At 42.3% G+C, this 20,721-nt stretch overlaps 1 protein-coding gene across 6 annotated transcripts in view; it reads left to right on the top strand.

Moving 5' to 3' along the window:
* The first annotated feature begins 20,405 nt into the window (after positions 1 to 20,405).
* lrp8 (low density lipoprotein receptor-related protein 8, apolipoprotein e receptor) overlaps positions 20,406 to 20,721 on the top strand; it is a 108,598-nt gene continuing 108,282 nt past the window's right edge. For 5 of the 6 annotated variants that reach the window (XM_037468701.2, XM_037468700.2, XM_037468698.2 and 2 more), the window contains exon 1: positions 20,406 to 20,675. In XM_037468701.2, the coding sequence (XP_037324598.2) occupies positions 20,609 to 20,675 (67 nt within the window). In that variant the 5' untranslated portion in view covers positions 20,406 to 20,608. The remainder of the gene's footprint in view (positions 20,676 to 20,721) is intronic. The other variant, XM_037468697.2, reaches the window with a different exon arrangement.

Raw genomic sequence — 20,721 nt, 5'->3', positions numbered from 1 at the left:
GCCAAATTGTATGCTTTTCTCTCGATTTTTGTTGGCGAGAAGAAGAAAGAATTCAATCGTTATAAGAAGATAACCTTTAGACTGCAGCTGTTTACTTGCAAAGTAATTGTCTCCTTGAAAACATGTTTGTCTCTTGATGCCTTGGATATTTTTAGAATCCAAACTTCCCTTCTCACTCTGTCCTCTTATCCGTGTGTCTCAATCAAGTCGTTCTTTTGTCCGTTTTCTCTTACAAAAATACTCCCTTTGTAAGTCTCATAATCTCACCCTGGCTTTGTCTGCTTCTCAAGCATTCTTCTGATTTTATTTTACAAAATTCTCTTCAGAATAATGTCCACCATATCTACTCACCTCATCTATGCCATCCTTTAGCTTTGAAAGCCCCCGAACTTGTCTCTCTTTAAATATTAGAAGTTCTTTTCCTGCCTTTTCTCTATGTTTTAACCAGTCTAAATCTCACCATCAACCCCCCCCCCCTCTGTTTTCTGTCCTCCCCCTCAGTTCTCCATCTTGTTTGATGACACTTTTGATGGAAGAGTAGTTGGTGAAATAGCTGACGGCGTCGTCCTTCCTGTGAATACAAATAGATCCAACTGCTGATGAAATAAACAGCGATTCTCCTGCAATCAAACACAATACAATGACATGTCATTCCAATATAAGCCTAAACTAAGATATGGCTAATTCATTTGGCAAAGATACGGCAAATTGATCACACATTTCACATTTTGACTCCCACGGAAGGACAGAGGAAGCAGATATTGAAAGCGTTGCACCAATGCATTGTTTTCTATCATTTCTATACAACTTACCATTTTAGCTAAATAAGAGCAACATCTTTGGTGATTGGACTCCATCCTTAACCAGGATATTCAAGGGGCTGCGATTGACGAGTTCTGCTCCGGCTGAATCCCCCTCCCCCCCCCCCCCCCCCCCCCCCCCCTGGAGTCCAGGCGCTGGTGGTGGTGAAGAAGGGAGTTGCTGAAAACCAAGAACGACTGACGAGTGTGACTGACAGCTGGCTGGAGGTGCCCGCGGGTGGGGTGAAGGAGGGTCGCATCTGCTTTTGAAATGACGCCTGACAGCAACAATAGAGAGAGCTCCTTCAAGAGTTTGAAGGCAACAATACGGTTGGTTTGGAGAGACACTTTCCTCACCTGATGTGACATCCATAATATGCATAACAGAGAGCACTTTTAAGCCAATGTGGATGTCTAACTTCAAAGACAACACTGACGTGCTGAGTCATTTTCTGGCTACGGCTCTCAATTTAAAGCTGCTCCTCCGGCGGCAGATTGTCACAGCAAAGTGGGATTAGCCTCCAGTCAATGTGTCAGGAAACAATCAGCCAAACCTCAACAACTGCAACAGCAACTTCTTTATTTGTCGTTATGTGGTTATTAAGCACTTCGAACCTTAATCCCCCTCAGCAATACCACTGGGCCCTTGTTGTTTTCTTAGTTCACACATTTTAGTCAATCAATACCACCACCTGTAAATATGTATGTGATTATTTCAAAAGGGTGTTTCCTTCATCTCTGTCAAAACATATACCAACAGTTTATGTAATTTTGATTCTTTCTCATTAAAGACATATATATATATATATATACATAAAGGAGCAAAAATGAATGGACTTATTCTTTTGATTTATATAAAAAAGTGTGTTATTTGATGCAACGAAGTTTACTTAGATGATTAAAAACAGATTAAATCAAATGTCAGATCATTAAGCTCCAATGATGGGGCTGATGTTCCAGTGGTCTAGCAGTGGGATTGGGGCTGGAGAGGACATGAGGGTGGATGCCTGGATCAGTGCCCTGGCTCAGTGCTAAATCCCAGCGCTCATCCCTATCAGTATGGAAGAGATGAGAGCAGCCCCCCGCCCCCCCCTCTCCACAGAAAAAGTCCCAGGTGCAGAGTGAGAATCAAACGTGAAACAGGCCATTAGTGAACCACTAAAGGGGCAAATTATTTAGGATGCAGATTGAGAATGTCTTTGAAGACCGAAGAAGAATGGCATGCATAGAAATGGCACAGCGACATGCCACGGGGGGGGAATTCAAGCAACCGCCTGATCTCTGACTCCAGTCCGCACAGTTTCCTCTCTCCCACCCTCGGAGGACTGAGATGACTTGGGGCCGAGCCTTAAAATGCTACTCTGCTCTTAAGTAGCTGGCTGAGACTGAGGAAGAGCTGCCTGTCATTCTCTTCACCTTTTCCTCCTGGACTCCTCAGACTCTCCTCAGACTCTCTCTCCCATTCACGTCACCACTGGGATTGTAACCAGCTTCCCGATGGCAACTTGATGCCATCCCGTGACCCCGGTATCTCAGCAGGCCTCCAATCGACGCATGCACCCTCAATGTGTCAGGGGCTGACGTAGCTTCTCATCCAGAAAAATATCACATTTAAGTAATTTGTGATTAACAGTTCACTTCACCTGTTGTTAGATTCAAATTAGTCAGTCATTACCAAGACGTGGGTCCAATTCGCAGCACTAACAAATTGGTGAGGAAGTAAGGAGAAAGGTAAATAGATAGTTACTGTATTACCACTATCAAATTATTTATAAATACACACATTATATGAGTAAAACATGTCTCCTTCAACCTGGACATTTTAAAGCTGCAAGTATCATGCAATGCATTCCTTCTGTTCAAAACACTACAAGGTATTTTCAACATAGTAGCAGAAATGATAATACCACAAAGCAGGACATGCAGTAATATGGGGTTGGAGCTATATCTGGGCCATATATCTGTTTAAAGCAGCTTAATTTGGCTTGTTCAGTCAAGTTGAGGCCAAAAAAAGTGTGACAGAAACAGATTAAATGTCGCTTTATCGGCCACGTGCAGCAGAGGACGGTGGAAATCCCCTGGTATTATTTTCACTGAGATCTCACCTGATTCTTGTTTTCATTTTGTTCTTTTGAGGTTTCATTACAGGGTGCAAATAAGTAAAGCTAAATACAGGACAGTTGCAGGTGGCCAATAGAGGACGTTGCCCCACCTGGAGCGCCCAAAAAAGAAAAAGAAAAAATAATATTTGTCACGGTTTGGTTCTCCTTCCTGTTTTATTTTGTAGTTTCATGTCTCTTGTGTCCCTGGGTTAGCTTCACTTCCTGCCTTGTCCTGTGATTGCCTGATTGTTTCCACCTGTGTCCAATCACCTGCACCTCCCTAGTGTATTTAAGCCCTGTGTGCCTGTTGTCCCCCGTCGCGACGTTGTCTACGTCAATGTCTGTCTACCTGCTGTTGGAGCGCCTCGTCTTTAGTTATGGAATGAAGAGCACCTTTGGAAACCTTGAAACTCTGCGTTTGAGTCCTGCCTTCCTGCGCAACAGCAGCTACGTATCCTGACAATATTAAATTGTGAAAAATTTGTATTTTTGAAATACAGAATGTACCCTGTAATATTAGTCAAATATGATATCTGTGCAAAATCTCTGCTTTTCCTATACGTCCCTTCTTATGCAGTCCTGGGACCATTTCGGGATTGCCCGCAGAAGGCGGTTCTAGACAGAACTAATGTAGTGTGTTAATTTCCTCCATGAATGTGAATAATTTGGACGAAATGTTATGATCTACAAAGTGAAACCTCAAATCCACCACAAAATTGCGTCAACGCAAAACTTGAAAAGAAGCAATCCATGCAAATTTTTAGTCAGGTAGCGTATATTGCAGGACTTTGCATTACATTGCATCATCTTGTTGATCGAGATCAAGAATGGCTAAAACATTTGGTTGTGTTGTGGCATAATTTTATTACTCTAATAGGTTTCAATATCAGATTCTGGGTGACATTACACTACAAAAATAATAATGATAATGAAGGAAATTTTAAAAGCCCAGAGCTGGCATTTAGACACTTCTTGATTGACTAGTTCATGAAAGAGCTGTTCACTGAACCAAGGTGCCAGTGTCTCCCTCTTTACAGTATATTTCCACACTAAATCCTCTGTTAATCAAGCATGGACACAGTGAAAGAATTGCCCCGTTTCAATGATGCTCGGTAGAGATACACATGCAGCCACATCTGGCATGAATGCAGAAGACTGAGCACGGAGAGTTCAGGTGATGCTGCTATTTATAGATATTTTATTTTCCGTAATGAGACTCTCTTAATAAGGCTGCTGGCTGCACAACCAAATATCAAGCATGAAGTTGAATGGTGTGGTCTGTGTTGAGCATCCAGTGGATTCGTATTGCGAGATCTTTGTGCATGCTTGTTGCAAGAAATCATTTTGCTGGTTTAAACATTGTCATCAAGCCCCAAATACTGTTCAGTTTAACGCAAACCAGTATTTTCTTACTCTCTCTCTGTAGGACTGTGTTCCTGTCAAAAGTGGTTTGGCTGTAATAAACCCTCACTGAACATGACTTGATATGTTTGGACAGTTGGTTGAAGTGCTAATGTGTTGTAGTTTTATCAACTATCTTGTAGAAAATGATTCGAAGAGTCGAAGGACCACACATCCACGATGCCAAGAACTGCAGCACTAAGCTCTTGGCATAGATTTAGATGGTGGTTCTGTTGCCTGCAGCTTATTATTTTGAAAATGTTAAGAGAAACGATCTCTGTGCACTCATTAAACTATCTCTCCCTCGGCCCCTCTCTCTCCCTCTCGCGTGCACAGTGCTGCCCATTTACTCGGGCCCTCCAAACTAAAGACAAAGCCTCTGTCAAGTGGGGCTTAGCAGCGACAAGGCGCTGGCTGAGACTGCGAGTGACATCGTTTGGAAGTGGCGCCTCTTCTGCATGAACAGGACGGTTATAAAACAGAGCTGGAAGAGGACATGGAGCGGTTTGATGTGTTAGAAATGTGTGTGAGGGAGAAAGAGAAGGAGTGTACGTGTATGTGTGTGCGTCCCACAGCGACGATTCCTGTCCGTCTGTTTTTGAGAATTTCAACAGGAGATAGGCCTGATGGAGACCATTACAGTTCTCTGGCAGGTTTTTAATCATAGTAATTACTGCAAGTGAGAGATCCAGAGAGAGAGAGAGGAAGAGGAAGAGGCAAACAAATCCACTTGCACACCATATTTCATAACAGTGGATGGAGATAGAGATCTCACCCGTTGGCCCAATCGGCCAATCCGTTTTTTGTGCTGTTCTACGGAAGGCTCGCACAATGCAATCATAGTGAAACAAAACAATTTAGACAGAGTCATTACAATATGCCTGACCAGCTGGAAAAAAATGATGGTACCCGATAATGGTAGCTGTAGTTTATGAAAGGATTTCAATTTAAACGAATACTTTTGGACTAGAATTTGCAGCGACAGACGCTCCTGTTTGAGGAAAATCAGCGCTCTGAGATCCTCACCTCAGAGGGAGAGGAACAGGAATAGACTGACTCGTGTGTGCCAGTAAACGTGGCCATCACTGAATCTGTCTTTGCTTTGCCTTGACTGTCATCTGCAATTCCACCGAGGCTGTGAAATTGTCCCGGTCTTCCTTTTAATCTCGGTAAACACTTCCCGGATGCTCACTGAGATGGTCCATTACGGTGATAAAATCAAAACACATCCCAGTGCTGCAGTCCATGAGTCAATGTACATAGAGGCCAATTTGATGGAAATGCAAGCAGATGCGGGTTAGACAACAAGTCACGCGCCTTTACGATTCAGCGCCTGTCGGAAAACAACGGCTCCGTGTTGCAAATTGAACATTGAGACACGTTGTTACAGGCGACCCCCTGAACCAGGTCTCCCCTCAACCCGCGTCTCCGGCTCTCATTAGTTCTCGCTGCCGGACAGAATCCTCCTATAGGTCCAGATATCTGTAATGCGTCTGGGCTCGCTTCTTCTGAACGGTTCACACAAAGTGCTCTGACCCCAATTTGTGACTGGTTAGTCAACGGAAAAACCCTTGCTTTTTTTGTTGGCGGGGGGGAGTAACAGAAAACGGTCCGTGTTCTAAGAAATCCTGGCTCTTGCAAACTAGGTGTAAGTCACACTTGAATATAGTTCACACTGCCTCGGTAGGACATTTTCCAGCACCTGGTAATAAGTAAATGGAGGTGAGGAGGTTAAAGCCTCTCACATAGAAGAGACTATTTTAGTCACTGCACCGTTTCAACAACTCGAGTGAGTAAAATAATTGTGCATATTGCATATTGCATATTGCCGTTCATTGCATGCTTTTATGATTGATGTGAAAAAGTGCTGCCACAGGCCAACTAGCTTTATATTGTCTTTCCTAATTCGATAACTATTTCAAGACCTGTTTATAGTGGGAAACACAAGCAGGTACGGCAGCAGCTTTGCCCGACATGTTGCCGTAATTTGTGTGTTTTGGGATTTTCTGCACTGTGCAAACACCATATGGTCAGGAGGATTTTTCAAAGCAAGAGGACTTTAGTCAATCAGCCTCCACCAATCTACTGAAACGGTCATGTGGGAGGCCGAGGAGGAATACATCTCTGACCCATTTTTATGGCTCCTGACCAGGGTGTATTTCGCATCTGTGCTGGGAAAAGGCAGCTTAAGGTAAAACAGTTTTGTCAAGAGGCAGATGTTTATTGTGGTATTCAGTTTGCCTGGGGCAAAGTTTCCTGACTGAAATACACCACTACAATTCTCTCCTATTTTCTCTCCTGTTAACGCAAGGACAAATAACATGCGTGATTGATTACATTCGCATACAATTCTGCTGCTGAAATAAAATGCATGACGTGACCATAAGCAATGGAACATCTGTCTTGTTTGTCATTGTAACTTTTTCATCTGTGCCGTTCTGCTATCCTCAAATACATACATTCATACAGAAGACCCTTTGAGCTGTAGCAAACCAGTGGATGTTGTGTTCTTTCCCCCTCCAATCCCCTTTCTTTAAGGTATTCAGACGGGGGTTTTAAGGGTTGACAAAGGCCATCTTGCTAAAGCTTCTCTCGACCTATTTTAATCGCCTCTTGTTGGGCTAAGACACCATGGTGCCAGCACGCAGTTGTGTAAGCTAACCCCTATCATGGAGACCACGGCCCCAGTCCTCGCTGTCTAAGTCCTTCCACTTAATCCCCCCAGGGAGGTTGTTTGTGAGCCGTATCACTACAAGTGTATAGAAACCCCCCCCCCCCCCCCCCCGCGGAGAAAACCAACCAGTGTGTTGACAGCGCTTCACTGCGTCCTCCTCCTACCTTCTGCTCTTCTCACGTACAAACCTCTCCGCGACACGCGGTTCAAACATATTCAAACGTTCACACAACCTCCATCAATCTACCTCCGTGTAGCCTTCATGTCTGGCTCATTGCCGCCGGAATTAATGTACACATAAGAATGCGTGTGTGTGTGTGTGTGTGTGTATGCACACGCACCTGCCAGAGCCTGGTCTCTCTCTCTCTCTCTCTCTCTCTTTCATTCAGACGGTGCAGCACAGAGCGTCTGTGATTTCTTCTCAGCATCCTTTTTCCCTCTCATTCTCCTCTGCTCGAACATCTAGGAAATGACGGGAAAATGCCCGATTATAATTCCGCCCAAAACACCGAGGTCAACAATATATCAGCTCTGAAAAGGTATTCATGTAATCGGTCTTCAAACCACTACACTGCAAATAAGCAATTGTAGATCAGAGTTTGGGTTAAAGCACACAACAAAAAGTTTTTTTTAGAGATACTTAAGGAGGCCAGAGGAGCGCAAAGAAATCCATGCATAGTGTTATGAACAATTAGGAGTTTCAAAAAGGCTGAGGTTTGTTTAGGAAACTTTCAGCTCCAGCAAGACAGAAAAATATTCCAACGCAAGGCAGCAAGGATTATTTTCTAGTGCCACTTTTTTGCTATATAGAGAAAAGCGACTACTTGTTATTGTTTATTGCTCTCTGCCTGATGCTGTTTACTGCTTGGACAGAGGGATTAGGCCCGGTTTAAATTTCCCGTCTTCATCCCCTTGTTCTTAATTCCATTTAAATGCTTGTCTGAACACAAGCCAAGGCGTCCCTGCAGCCTACTTTCCATCTCACTTCATTAACATTGCTGCTGCTCTCCAGTTAAATCCCTGCTGAATAGCAACTAATTGGACGTCCCTGGTGTTTCAGAGGGCAAAAACACATTGCTCACTAGTGGTGTCATGACTTCTGACCTCTGCTGCATGGTCTCCTCCTCAGCCCTCTATTACCAAAATCACAAAGACAAAAGGATGTGCAATGGAAAGAGTCAACATGTGAGCTTTGCAGGGGATATTGTGTTTTCATTAAAATGCATACCATTGTTGATTACTGACCAATATGGCTTAACCACGTGAAAGAAAGATTTTTTTTTAATTTACTGATATTTCTTCCATTTTTTTTGTACCTTTACTGATATTCCTTCCATTTTTTTTGTACCTTTACTGATATTCCTTCCATTTTTTTGTACCTTTATGTGTTGTTGAGATTCTACAAGAAAAGTTAAAAGGTTAAGTTGTTTTATCAGGAATGTATTCATTTTAGATTTTTTTAAATACGACCTTGAGAAACTAAAATATCGTAGAAATGTGTTCTCATATTGTGAGAAGACCCTTATATATAAGGGTTATTAGGGTCACAATATGGGAATACATTTCTCAATATATATATATATATATATATATATATATATATATATATATATATATATATATATATATATATATATATATAATTATTGTACCTGCTTGGAAAGCAACAAAGCTCCATGTGCGTACGTTGCAATTAGACACGTGTTGGGATAAATAATTGGAAATGCCATTTATGATTTGCATTTAGATGAGCAGCCTTTCGTTTTGTATGAATGTGGTAATTATGAAAGCTGTGGGAAATAATAGTGCAGGTGAGAGAGAGCTGACCAAGCAAGGTTCAGTGCATCAGAAATAAGACCTGGTTCATTTATATACACACAGTCGTGCTATTAGAGACAATAAGCCAATGATAGATTTATTTGCTGGTGTCATTGTTGGTTAAAACGTTTGAAAATGAACAAAGGTTTAAGTCTAATTGCGGCTTGCCTTTTACAAAAGTAGAATTATTGTGAGTACTATAATTGTTGGTGGAGTTGCTATTGGAATATAGTCATTGGCATATGATTGCTGTTGTTGAAGTTATAATGTTGGTACAACATTGAGTGACAGAAAGAAAGTCATGACAGTCACAAGTAAACAAAGTAAGTCCCTCACAAGGGAAGCATGTGATCTAAGAATTTGCCGATCATGGGAAATGACTGTGGGTTCTGTGCCTTAGTAAAACATACTAATTCTGCTCTGGCTGTCCATGTCTCAGATTAAGAGTTTTTAAGTCGTGTTAGACATGAAACATGGATGTACAAATCATCATCCGGTAAGCCAGATAAAGCTCTGAGAACTTTTGACTCATCGCTGTCGCCTCCTTTTTCCTCTTCTCTCCTTTTATCTCCCATTCTACACCTTTTTTTCTTCTCTTTTCTCCTCTTCTCTCCTCTCTTCACTGCTTCCCTCCTTCCAGAATACCCCCTGTCGTGACCTTTCACCTCTGCCTGCCTAATGATCTGACCTCTGGTTTTACCTCCCTCCATACCCTCTCTCCATCCCGCTCTCTTGTCTCCCAGGGGGTCATGCGATTGAGGACAGAGAGAAGAGGGCCGATTCGCTTTGCCCTTTCCGACTGCTTTGTCTCTTTTCACCTTCACTCCTGTCTTCCTTATCCAGTTGTCCTCTTTTTTTTTAACTCTCTTCTCCTATCTATCTTCCCTCGATCTCTTGGTTGATTCCCTTCATTTTGCCGCCCTCTATCTCCGCTCACCAGAGAGTCCAATGTGAACAAGCATTGTCGCTCTCGCTTTACCCTAACATGTTGGTTGGGTGCAGATGAAGCGGGTTGTATGGAAGAGAGAGAGAGAGAGAGAGAGCTAAACCAGTCCCAGAGAGGCATCTTGCAGATGGACAATAGGGAAGCAGTCTGGATTTAATTCAGCAAAGAACTTGAGTGTGAAATTGCCTCCAATAGATTTCCAGATAGAGAATGAGCTTATTCGCTGTCATACTAACAACAATTTTAACATTCATGCGAGTTTTACAATACATATTATGAATGTCTCATGAATAAAACATTTTTTGTAGCTCTCTATTTTTTTTTAGCATCATTTTTATTGCTACAAATTAAAAGCCAAAGAATGTACAAGCATTCCCTTTAACAACCGTGCTATGTTTGCATCGCAGCGTGATTGCCTCTGATTAAATTGTCTGCATCAAAGTCACAGCTCAGCCTGGGGGGGGTGGAGTAAACAGACCTATTAGCTGTTAACAAAGCCTCCCAGATATGAAACCATGCCTGCGTTTGGATCTAAAGCCAACGGGAGATTATCCAGACTGCAAATACATGGGCAACTGAGGTGCCCTTTGTACCACCCAACAGAGGGCATTTCATGGGCAGAGCGCTGATCCCAGTTGAGGCAATGTAATCCCAAATTATTTAACCAGATTACTAGAGCATGAGAAAGAATATCTGCCTTTGAATTATGTATGCGGGGGGGGGCGCGGGGGGGTTGTGTATGAAATGCAGTGGGATCATATCCCTACAGTCATAGACCGTTCTCCAATTGGAGATCCTCCGCAAATGTTATCAGCAAACGGTTAAATGTTATCAAAAAAGGTGAAGCACGGGAAAGCACACGGGTGTATGACATTACCTTGAAAAAACATATTGGGAGACATGTCAAATATATATGTAAAATACAGTCTAAAATATAATGATGTATTACTTGCCAAATTCCAATCTCGGAAGAGAATATTCTGGCAAAAAAAACAGATGATTCTTCCAGAATAAATAATGCAGCGAGGTTCATTTAAGCCTGCTCGTACTGTACGAGCCATTACAGCCTGTTTGGCAGGAAATAGCTTTTTTTTCTGATCCCGACCTAATTTGCCTGCCAATTAAACGCTGCAACAAACAGAAGACAATTGAAAAAAAGGCTTTTTATTGAAAAAGTAAAGACACAAATAAAAAAAAAGGTTGCAGCACAATTGTTCCTTTTCAAACAGCACTAAAGGCAGAGATCTCCCAGATTTTGTTTGTTGTGTCACGCATTGCACTTACAGTTGTGCCTCTTTTCTCTCTTCAGTGAGTCGATACGGCTGCAGACCACGACAGCATTTGATCAAAAACGGTAGTTCTGGCAGCTGTGGCCCGGCTGTTCTCACTGGGCAGACATGCTCATCCTGGCAGCTCAACCCAAACTTTTTTTTACTGCCTTGCCGTCCAAGTTGGGTTCGAGAGTCACGTGAGAGATCACAAGTTAAGGCGATAACAGCGAGCTGATTCAAAGCCCATTAGAAGCCAGAGCAAGAGGGAAGACCTGTGGAATCATGTGAATGTTTGAAACCAGCACATGCAGTCACACTGCTTTTTCTATACCCGTCAGCTGATGGTGAGAACCAATCAATCAGTCGCAACCTGAATCTCATCTCATTTGAAAAAGTCAGATGTTATGCCGTGCTTAGCCGTGCCCACAGCAGGGAGAGTCCCTAGTAGGGTTGTGACTTTGATACTATACCTGCCAAAATAATATGATACCCGATACTTTCGATACAATACCACAAATAAGATACTGGAATATTTATCTAAGATAGTAATAAATAAAACATCTGTAAGGTTCCCTTTTTACCAGCTTGTTCCTGCCCAACTTAACAAATGGCATTCATATTGATGAAAACGACATGGTAAAATCATCAGCCTATTGTCCGTATCTGACTATATGACTACATAGCAATTAAGTTATTTGGAAAAAAAACTAAAGCTATGTGGGTTGGGTATATTAAAGCTGGACACATAATTAAAGGCCAATTTCTCCCATTTCTCCTCATTATCAAAAAAACGACAATGAGTATTGTACCAAGTGTGCATTCTGACCTCATGATCACATAGGCCCACATGAGTGAGTAATAATTGTATATTATTTTTAGGGCGGGACTTTAGCGCGTTAATTACGATTAATTCATTACAATGTGAATTAAGATTAATTAATTACACAAAAAATAACACATTAAACATTTTTTATGCATTTTTACACTTATTTTTTGCACCGCGGAACGTTTCTCACTGGATGAGTTTCGGAGGACCGATTATACTGGAGCACCAACTAGCGTTCATGACTTCAGACAACAACAAACCACAGTGAACATGAACGAAGAAGCTGACGAGACCGTGTCGGGTGGCCCTGTGAATGGGAAATCTTATTGTAAAAAAACCTAGTTTACAGAAGGTCTACTTACCTATAGGCTACCTGAATTTCTGAAAGTACTATATTTCTAAATATGCTATTTCTACACTTGTCTGCTGGAATTGGTTGAACAAAAATAAAAATCCATGTGAAAAAAATTACTTCTCACTGTTCTCAGGTCAAATATTTATGCAATTAAAATGAGATTAATTTTGATTAATTAATTACAAAGCCTCTAATTAGATTAATATTTTTAATCGAGTCCCGGCCCTAATAATATATATATTATATATTATATTATATACGTATATTGACCTTACATATATTTATTTATAATAATTTTTTACCTATTATTTAAAAAAATCTTTTTTGTGACATTTTTTGACCCTACAAATTTTGACTTTTTTCACAATATTTTTTTCCCATGACATGACTGGAATGATCTTAGATGGAGCAACCTACATGCCCCAAATGACTGTACTTTAAACCTTATCTGGGTTCAACCCTCAAGGGACATGGTGGCTCTTCCTAAATCCTTTTTTAGTTTTGGGTAACTGACATTTGTAAAAAATCATAATGGGATATTGCCCCAGAGACGAATTGGTGCATCTTGGAGGATCAACCATGCTATTCATCCTTCCTGCATTGGTAAAGGCACAAGTGAGTTGAATTTGAATGTAACAGAGAATTGGAGGGTGGATGCACTAAAAAGGGTAAACAAATCTACACCCTGTGCCAGACTGTCAGTTTAAGGTTGTGCACAGGATGCCCTGAAGTAGACAAACATGTGATTGTCTTGAAAAATGCCCTCAGAGGCTGTAATAAGTTTCATGTCAGTGTGACCACTGAATGAGACACATCTGCTCATCTTCACCCGTCAAAAAGGTGGAACCCTATAGGCTACGTAGCATGGCTAACAAGTGCTAAAAGGCTAAAGCAAAGCAATTAACATCAAATTCAATTCATCAGCAAAAGATTCTTCATCATTCTTGACGATGCCATCATAACTCAAGTGAACGCGCCTTGTGTTTCTGCATAACCCCTAGGGTTCACTTCTCCGAAACAACCGTGGGGACAATGCCCCCACTACTACCTCCGCGGCAGTGCGCTCAAGACTTGGCACGAGCGGGATTTGAACCCACTGGCGGTGCGCACAGAGGCTTCTGGGCTCTAGCTTGCACCCCTACACTACCAGTCCTGGTCACATTTTGGCAACTTTGATTCTCCTATTTAACCTTGAGCATGTGAGTTAAACTTTAAAATTCTTTTATATGCAATTTCCTCATCTGGGCTTGAACCCACAACCTTCAAGTGCAGTGCAGGGGCTTATGTCAGCAGCTCTTCCGATGTGCTACCTCACCACACACAAATCAGACCTTTGTTTGTTGTATTTAACCTTGAGATTGCTACTCAAACCTGAAGTAAAGCCAAAGGCTCAAAACCGAGACTGGGCTTGAACCGCAACCTTCAAGTGCAGTGCAGGCTTGTGGCAGCAGCTCTTCCACTGTGCTACTTCACCACACACTAACCAATGATTTGTTTGTTGTATTTAACCTTGAGCTTGCTACTCAAACCTAAAGTAAAGCCAAAGGCTCAAACCCAAGACTGGCCCAGTGCAGGCTTGTGGCAGCAGCTCTTCCACTATGCTACTTCACCACACACTAACCAATGATTTGTTTGTTGTATTTAACCTTGAGATTGCTACTCAAACCTGAAGTAAAGCCAAAGGCTCAAAACCAAGACTGGGCTTGAACCTACAACCTTCAAAGGCAGTGCAGGCTTGTGGCAGCAGCTCTTCCACTGTGCTACTTCACCACACACTAACCAACGATTTGTTTGTTGTATTTAACCTTGAGCTTGCTACTCAAACCTAAAGTAAAGCCAAAGGCTCAAACCCAAGACTGGGCCAGTGCAGGCTTGTGGCAGCAGCTCTTCCACTGTGCTACTTCACCACACACAAACTGACGATTTGTTTGTTGTATTTAACCTTGAGATTGCTACCCAAACCTGAAGTAAAGCCAAAGGCTCAAAACCAAGACTGGGCTTGAACCCAGAACCTACAGGGTAAGGACAGTAGCTCATCAGCTCTTTGCTGCACTACCTCACAATGCGCAAATTAAATGTTTGTTTCTCGTATTTAACCTTGAGACTGCTACTCAAACCTCAAAACTCTTTCAAAGCAGAAGTGATGTCTGCATGAAGGGGCATGAACCCTCAACCTCAGACAGCAGGCCTGCAGCCCTTCAGTTGTTCCGTTGTGCTATTCAAGCACATGCCTCATTGTGTCCGTTTCTCATATTAGACCTTGGGATTGTTTACTAAACCTCAAAACTGTTTCAAAGTTTACAGTTTGAAGCCCTGACTGCAACCAAACCCTCCTTCTGAGAGAGCAGGTTTGAACTCAGGATCCTCCACACTTCCACAGCCTTCCTGCTATCTCCCTGCACTGTTCCACCACACACCTGTTAATGCTTTTGAATCCAACCTCAATTCTCATAGATTCTCAGGCTGGAATCCACAACCGTTCCATACCGTTATAATAGAATTGCAGGTCAAGTAAAGTCATATAATGGTATTTCTAATAAAGCCCTAGTTGATTTCACTACTTCTATGCTGTGATCCTTATTTCACTTTTTTCAACATGTGTGCTGATGCCCGCGTGTGAATTGAGAGGATCCATACCGACTCCCCTGCCAGCACCTTGAGGAGAGAGAATCAAATCCCAAATGTGGATCAGGAAGGTCAGCTTTGATTCCACTAGAGACACCAGAACTCACAATGATTCACAGTGTCACTGTTTGTTTAATTTAAAATTAGGGCCGGGACTTTAGCGCGTTAATTACGATTTATCAATTACAATGTGAATTAAGATTAATTAATTACAAAGCCTCTAATTAATTAGATTAATATTTTTAATCGAGTACCGGCCCTAATTATTTTACATGTATATATTTCTGCTGGACTATTCAGTAACTTATTTGCTGTGTTGCTTTGTCTTGTGTTGCACTTGCTGATGTTTGACTCTTGGGAAAGTTGTTGTACCTTTTCTAGTACCGTGCAACATTAGTCCTTAGTTCAACATCTTTCACCCGGTGGAATTCTGCCTCCAAGATGATCAAATGTGTGTGCAGTTTTGTGTCTAAAATGCACGTTTTCCAAAGTGATTACTCGTTAATGTGTAAGATTTAGTCTTTTAATTCACTTTAATCTAGTGAATCTCTATTTAATCCGCTGACAGCCTTAATAATAAGACAACAACAATATTAGAAACAGTGCTTATTGGAGGAGGATCTTAGTTTAATTAAATTGAAAGCAACCCAAATGTTTACATAATCTGACATAATTGAGCAAAGTCACAGGATTTGCAATAACATTTAAAACCTAATCAGTAATGCATTTAATGGAGTAATGCAGTAATGCAGTAATGGAAAACATTTAACTGTAATATTCCCGACCCTGCCCTGCCTCTGATGCCGTACTCTCCGATGACGCAGTGATGTCCAAATCTCATCCATCGGCTCTCTCCCTGCAGCAGGCACCTGGCCAGCTATTGACCAGACCTCACTCGTGGTTTTTGGGTCACAAGCTGTGACAGCTGCGGATGACTTTCCTGTCCTGTATCCAGCACTGTGCCACACACACACACACACACACACACACACATTCACACACATATGGCCATGCACCGCAGGAAGAATGCTGACCACCGGCTCTGTTGCCTTCTATCGACAGCACTATCTGTCTCGGGCCAGAGACAGAGGATAGTGAAGAGAGAGAAAGACAGAGGGGGGAAGAAGACGGGAGGAGAGAGGAGGAGAGATGAGGAGGGGGGGGGGGGAAGAAACAAAAAGAGACAGAGAGAGAGATTAAAAGTGAAAGGCAAAACAATCCCAGTCACAGCCACAGACAAAGAGAGGCTGAGCAAGAGATAAAGCGACAGAGGAGAAAAGTAATCATCTTAAAGGTCTTAAGGTCTCAGTCAGACTCACTCGCTGTCCTGCGGCAAAGATGAATGCAAGAGTTAGCTTCAACTCTGTGTGCAGGGATGAAAGATGAAAACAATTTCAGCACTGACCTCCAGAAGTAAAAAAATCAGAAACAGTTGAATGCGCGCATAGAAACACCATGACAGTCTGGTGCTGCAATGTGACTGAACTGCAGCTGCGCTTCACCGCTGCACCATTGTTCCCTGTTGCATTTCCTCCACACGTCACTGCTAAGGCCGTCGTTCCTCACTGATTCATTCAGCAGAATGAGATGTAGCCCCGGTTTTCCTCAGCTTCTGGGAGTTGAGAAAAGAATACATTTCTACACGGTGATGCTGCAGTACCACGAGCAGTGTGAGGTTCAGTATTGTTTCTTTTCACTTTGGTTACCACAATGACACCCATGCGTTTCAGCTACTGTTGCTTTAGAGAAGAAGCTTTTCAGAGGTTTAACTCAGAAACATCGGATCAAGTTTTGAAAAAAAATGTCTACTTTGGACGAAGCGCAACAACCTTCACAGGCGTATTATTACCTTTAAAATGTATATTGAAAACATGTTAGCAAGCTCTGTGACAAATTAGAAGTTTAGTTCGGAAAGAAGTCCCTTGAATAAATGAAAATACACTTTATGGTCATTTATTTTATTTCAACGTACATTTTTTTTCTCAAATCTAAACATTCTGGAAAACACTCTGGTGTCTTTATTACTTACTGGGAGCAATGAAGAAGAGGGAAGTTACATTTTTGTAAAAATTGCTCCATTCCTGTCGCTGTTGCTAAACTCATCACTGCCTGACGAAAGTCAAACGTTTGCCCCGTTTGGGACGACACAACATCCTGAGGGAAATATCGGGTTCCTTGGCTGCTAACTTATCTACTATGTTAGCCAAATACATACTGCCGTTGTCTACCTGCTGGTCGGTAACCAAGAATTTGCATTCCTGTCTAAACTGGATGATGGTGAAAAAAAGTGAATAAAAAAATACTGGCCGGCCATCAAAGCACAACAGCAAGCTCCATGTAGATGAGTTTAGGGGCAAAATAATGTAATGATGGTCAGAGGGTTCTTAATTGTAGATACTGCCGCTAGTGATTTTTTCTGAGTTAGTCAACATTTGTGCAAACAGGTTTTATGCATGCAGCTTCTACGCAGCACCATGGCTTCTCTGTGCAATTAAACACTCTTTGCAACTCCGTGGTAATTATAGACTTCATTTGCAATATAAATCGAGGCAGCGTTCTTCCGTCTAAAGAGCGGATAAACTCTCACAGTACATTCTCAAAACGTATCCAACAGCGCGTTGCACCATTTGCAATACTATTTCACCCCTCTTCTTACATGAATTAAAAAAGAAAATTATATGTAATTGTCGTTATTAATATTATAATATTAATCCAGTGAGATGTTTTTCTCTGGCAATATTGCGGCACATAGCTGCTGGCAGCTGCAGAGTGTGGACAAAAAAGCTTGCCCTTGCTCTTCTGCTCTATTTCATGCCCATCTCTGAACTCACCCTTACTAAATGGGTGCACTGTACTGTAGGTACTACACACACAGTGTTACCCCCCTGGGCCGGATTGATTAAAGATGACATACGTATAAATGATGGGTGCGTACGTGAAACAAATTGATACACCATAAAACCAGGAAGGTGTAAGGCTAGATGTGCACATTTTATTGCTTCTAGTTCATGCCACAGACCATATGATAGCAGACTGAATCACAACAGCAGTATCTGACCAAAATAGATTCACAAAGTAGATTTCATATGTGAAGATCATCCCCAAAGAACTGTAAACTTCTAATATAATCTCGAGGGAAGTTAGGTGAAGATTGCAGAGATAACACAGGACTTTCACTTTGTGGTGTTTTTTTTCCCCTCGGAGAACTTTGTTACTTCATCCGACGAGCAGTCGTCATAAAGATGATGCAAAGACTCGTCAAGACAGTTTCCTGCACCTTTGGAAGCCTTTTAATGTTTCATTGACACTCATTTTATTGAATTATTCATGAGGCAAGAATTGTGTTTTTCCTCTCTATTTATACAGTAGTTTATTCATTATTCATGTGTTGATTCATGTGTTAAAGTAATTTCATGCACATGGGCCATGTTGAACTGCAGCAAATCACGTTTTTTTTTCTGCATACAGCAGGACGGAGCTGCTTGATTGCACACACTTTTAAACTACTCTGATTATGTTTGGTTACTTTAACGCTTTAGGTATCCCTTATAAATGTGACTCCACATGCACCCAACTGTGTTTCCTTAAACAATGGTCATTGGATACCAGAGTGATCATCGATCGATCAATCAATCAATCCAGAGTGATTAGGATCATTCTGGCCAACTGAAAATCAACAAGCCACCCGTACGATGAATGTAGTTCTTATCTACGTTTTTCCATCTGAAGAAATACCATTACAGTCCCATGGTGATAACTATGGGGGTCGGTAGGCGGGGAGCATAGGGGCGAATTGCCAGAACCGGAGCCGACTCCAAGGCGGAGCTTTGCAGATTGACGCTGGACTCGCCATGGAGACGACTGCTGTGTAGGTATTTAATAAGCTTCCTTCAGAAGGGGTGAAGTGAAGCCTTTGGAGCTAAGAAAGAAACTAGTGGATAAAACATTTTTACAGGTTTCTCATGTTGGTTCCATTAGTAACGGACACAAAGGATGCTGGAGCTTGACAGTGTCAAGTGAAAATGTTTACACATAGAAGATTGGATTAGGGATTTAAACCTATAATGTTGCAACTAATTTAATTTAATTTCTGTGACATTTGTCATGACTAAACTAAAATGAAAAGTGAAACTTTACAATCTGGTTGAGAGATCTTTGCATCCATGGTCTAATATAAGAAAAAATGTATCACTGCCAATAAAAGAGCTCTTTCGTTAAAAAAAAACTAGGACACATTGAATAACAGTCATGAGAAGATTGACACCACTCATCTTTTGGTCCATTAAAGGTGCTAAATAAAAGATTGGTAGCACTTTAATTGCTTCCTAACGGCTCTCAACATGGCGACGCAGCTCATGGCGGCCAGTGTGTGACGGCCCCAGCAATGCAAAAAACAGCTGAAATAATGATTGAGCAAACCGTGTTTACATGAGGGAGAACGGGGGTGGGAACTACGCTTCTGTGATGATAACGACTGAGAAGTGGGCGCCACCCCTATAGGCCTAAGCAAGCCGGACGAACCACCAGCACCTTTGGTCGGTCAGACCAAGCACAGCTACCCGTGTACCTGTATTTTTGAACACAGCCAAGCTAGATGCTGCCTCTTATTTTCAGGCTCCAAGGGTGTATTCGCTCTCTTATCAAGGTTATAGGGAGATTGATACACCACTCCAGTATATATATATATATATATATATATATATATATATATATATAAAGGTACAGAGCCAGGAGACGTTATTTTTAAAAGTCTATGTGCCATGTCTTATGCTCCCTAATTATTATGTTAAATATTGTCTGTTTAGTCATTGTAGATAATGCCAATGATGATCTTGGTGGTTTTAATCACTGGCTTTGGATCCCTCCCTTCCCTGGGCCGTGACCAACCAATAGCAGTTTGTATTGTTTCCAGTAAGGATGTTTTCTATTAATCGTCCGTAAAAGATGACAAGAGCTTGTCCCACCATTTACATTTTTTAAAGTTCCCCTTAAGAAATAAAACGTTTTTTTGACCTGTCTCCCCCAGGGTTGTGCGCGAGGACCATGTCTGTGATGCTGATTCCCAACAACTTGAAACTCATCTCAGATGATGTCCACGCGGGTGTCCGTCTTTTTCTAAAGTCAACAATCAGCGCCTTTGGTTGATCGCAAAGGTTTTTCTCCTAGTTACAACTTAGCAAGATTTCCTCTGCATGTGTCCAAGTGGCCATTGTAACTCAAGTGTGTGCCTTTTGGTTTTAAACTAGATGTGTGGTGTGAATTACATCGTTTACAAGTGAGCTTTTGAGCCATTTTGGGACTTTCCTCTCACTTTTACTAAGGGAGTCAAAATGTTTGATGAAAATGATGTTTTTCTTCTTTCAACTGGTTAGCTTTGCATGCTTTTTTTTTTTTGGTGACGTGGTGACTCCACGCGGTCCTACAAACGTGACTCGGCAGAACGAGCTCGCGTAGTTCCGTCACCTACTCCATTAACCGCCGGGCACCAGCCGGCCGCCCCGCCCCCGCCCCCACCCCCACGCGTCACACATTCAAACCGCAGCCGTGGCAGACGAGGGGAGGGGGGGGGGAAAGCGCCACAGAGAGCGAGGGGGAGGGAGAGGGAGGAAGAGAGGGAGACAGCCCGGCTCGGGTCGCACACGTTCACACGCTCAGGAGCAGAGGCGGAGAGAGGACCGCGCACAGAGCGAGAGCTCCGGAGAACCTTCAAGCGGCTCTTCCATTGCATGCAGCCCACACACACACACACACACGCCACCCACGCCGCGGAGCCCGCTCACGGATCTAAAGATGTGGACGGAAGTGGCAAAGCTGGTGCTCTTACATGTGTTGCTCGTGGAGCTCCACGGCGCTAAAGGTAAGACACTTGTCTCGATCGGGCATCTCGTCGCGGAGGGCAGCGC

The sequence above is a fragment of the Pungitius pungitius genome, chromosome 7 (assembly GCF_949316345.1).
Source record: "Pungitius pungitius chromosome 7, fPunPun2.1, whole genome shotgun sequence".
Classification (NCBI taxonomy): domain Eukaryota; kingdom Metazoa; phylum Chordata; class Actinopteri; order Perciformes; family Gasterosteidae; genus Pungitius; species Pungitius pungitius.
Note: the sequence above shows the minus strand (reverse complement) of the source record. Positions and strands in the feature narration are given on the sequence as shown.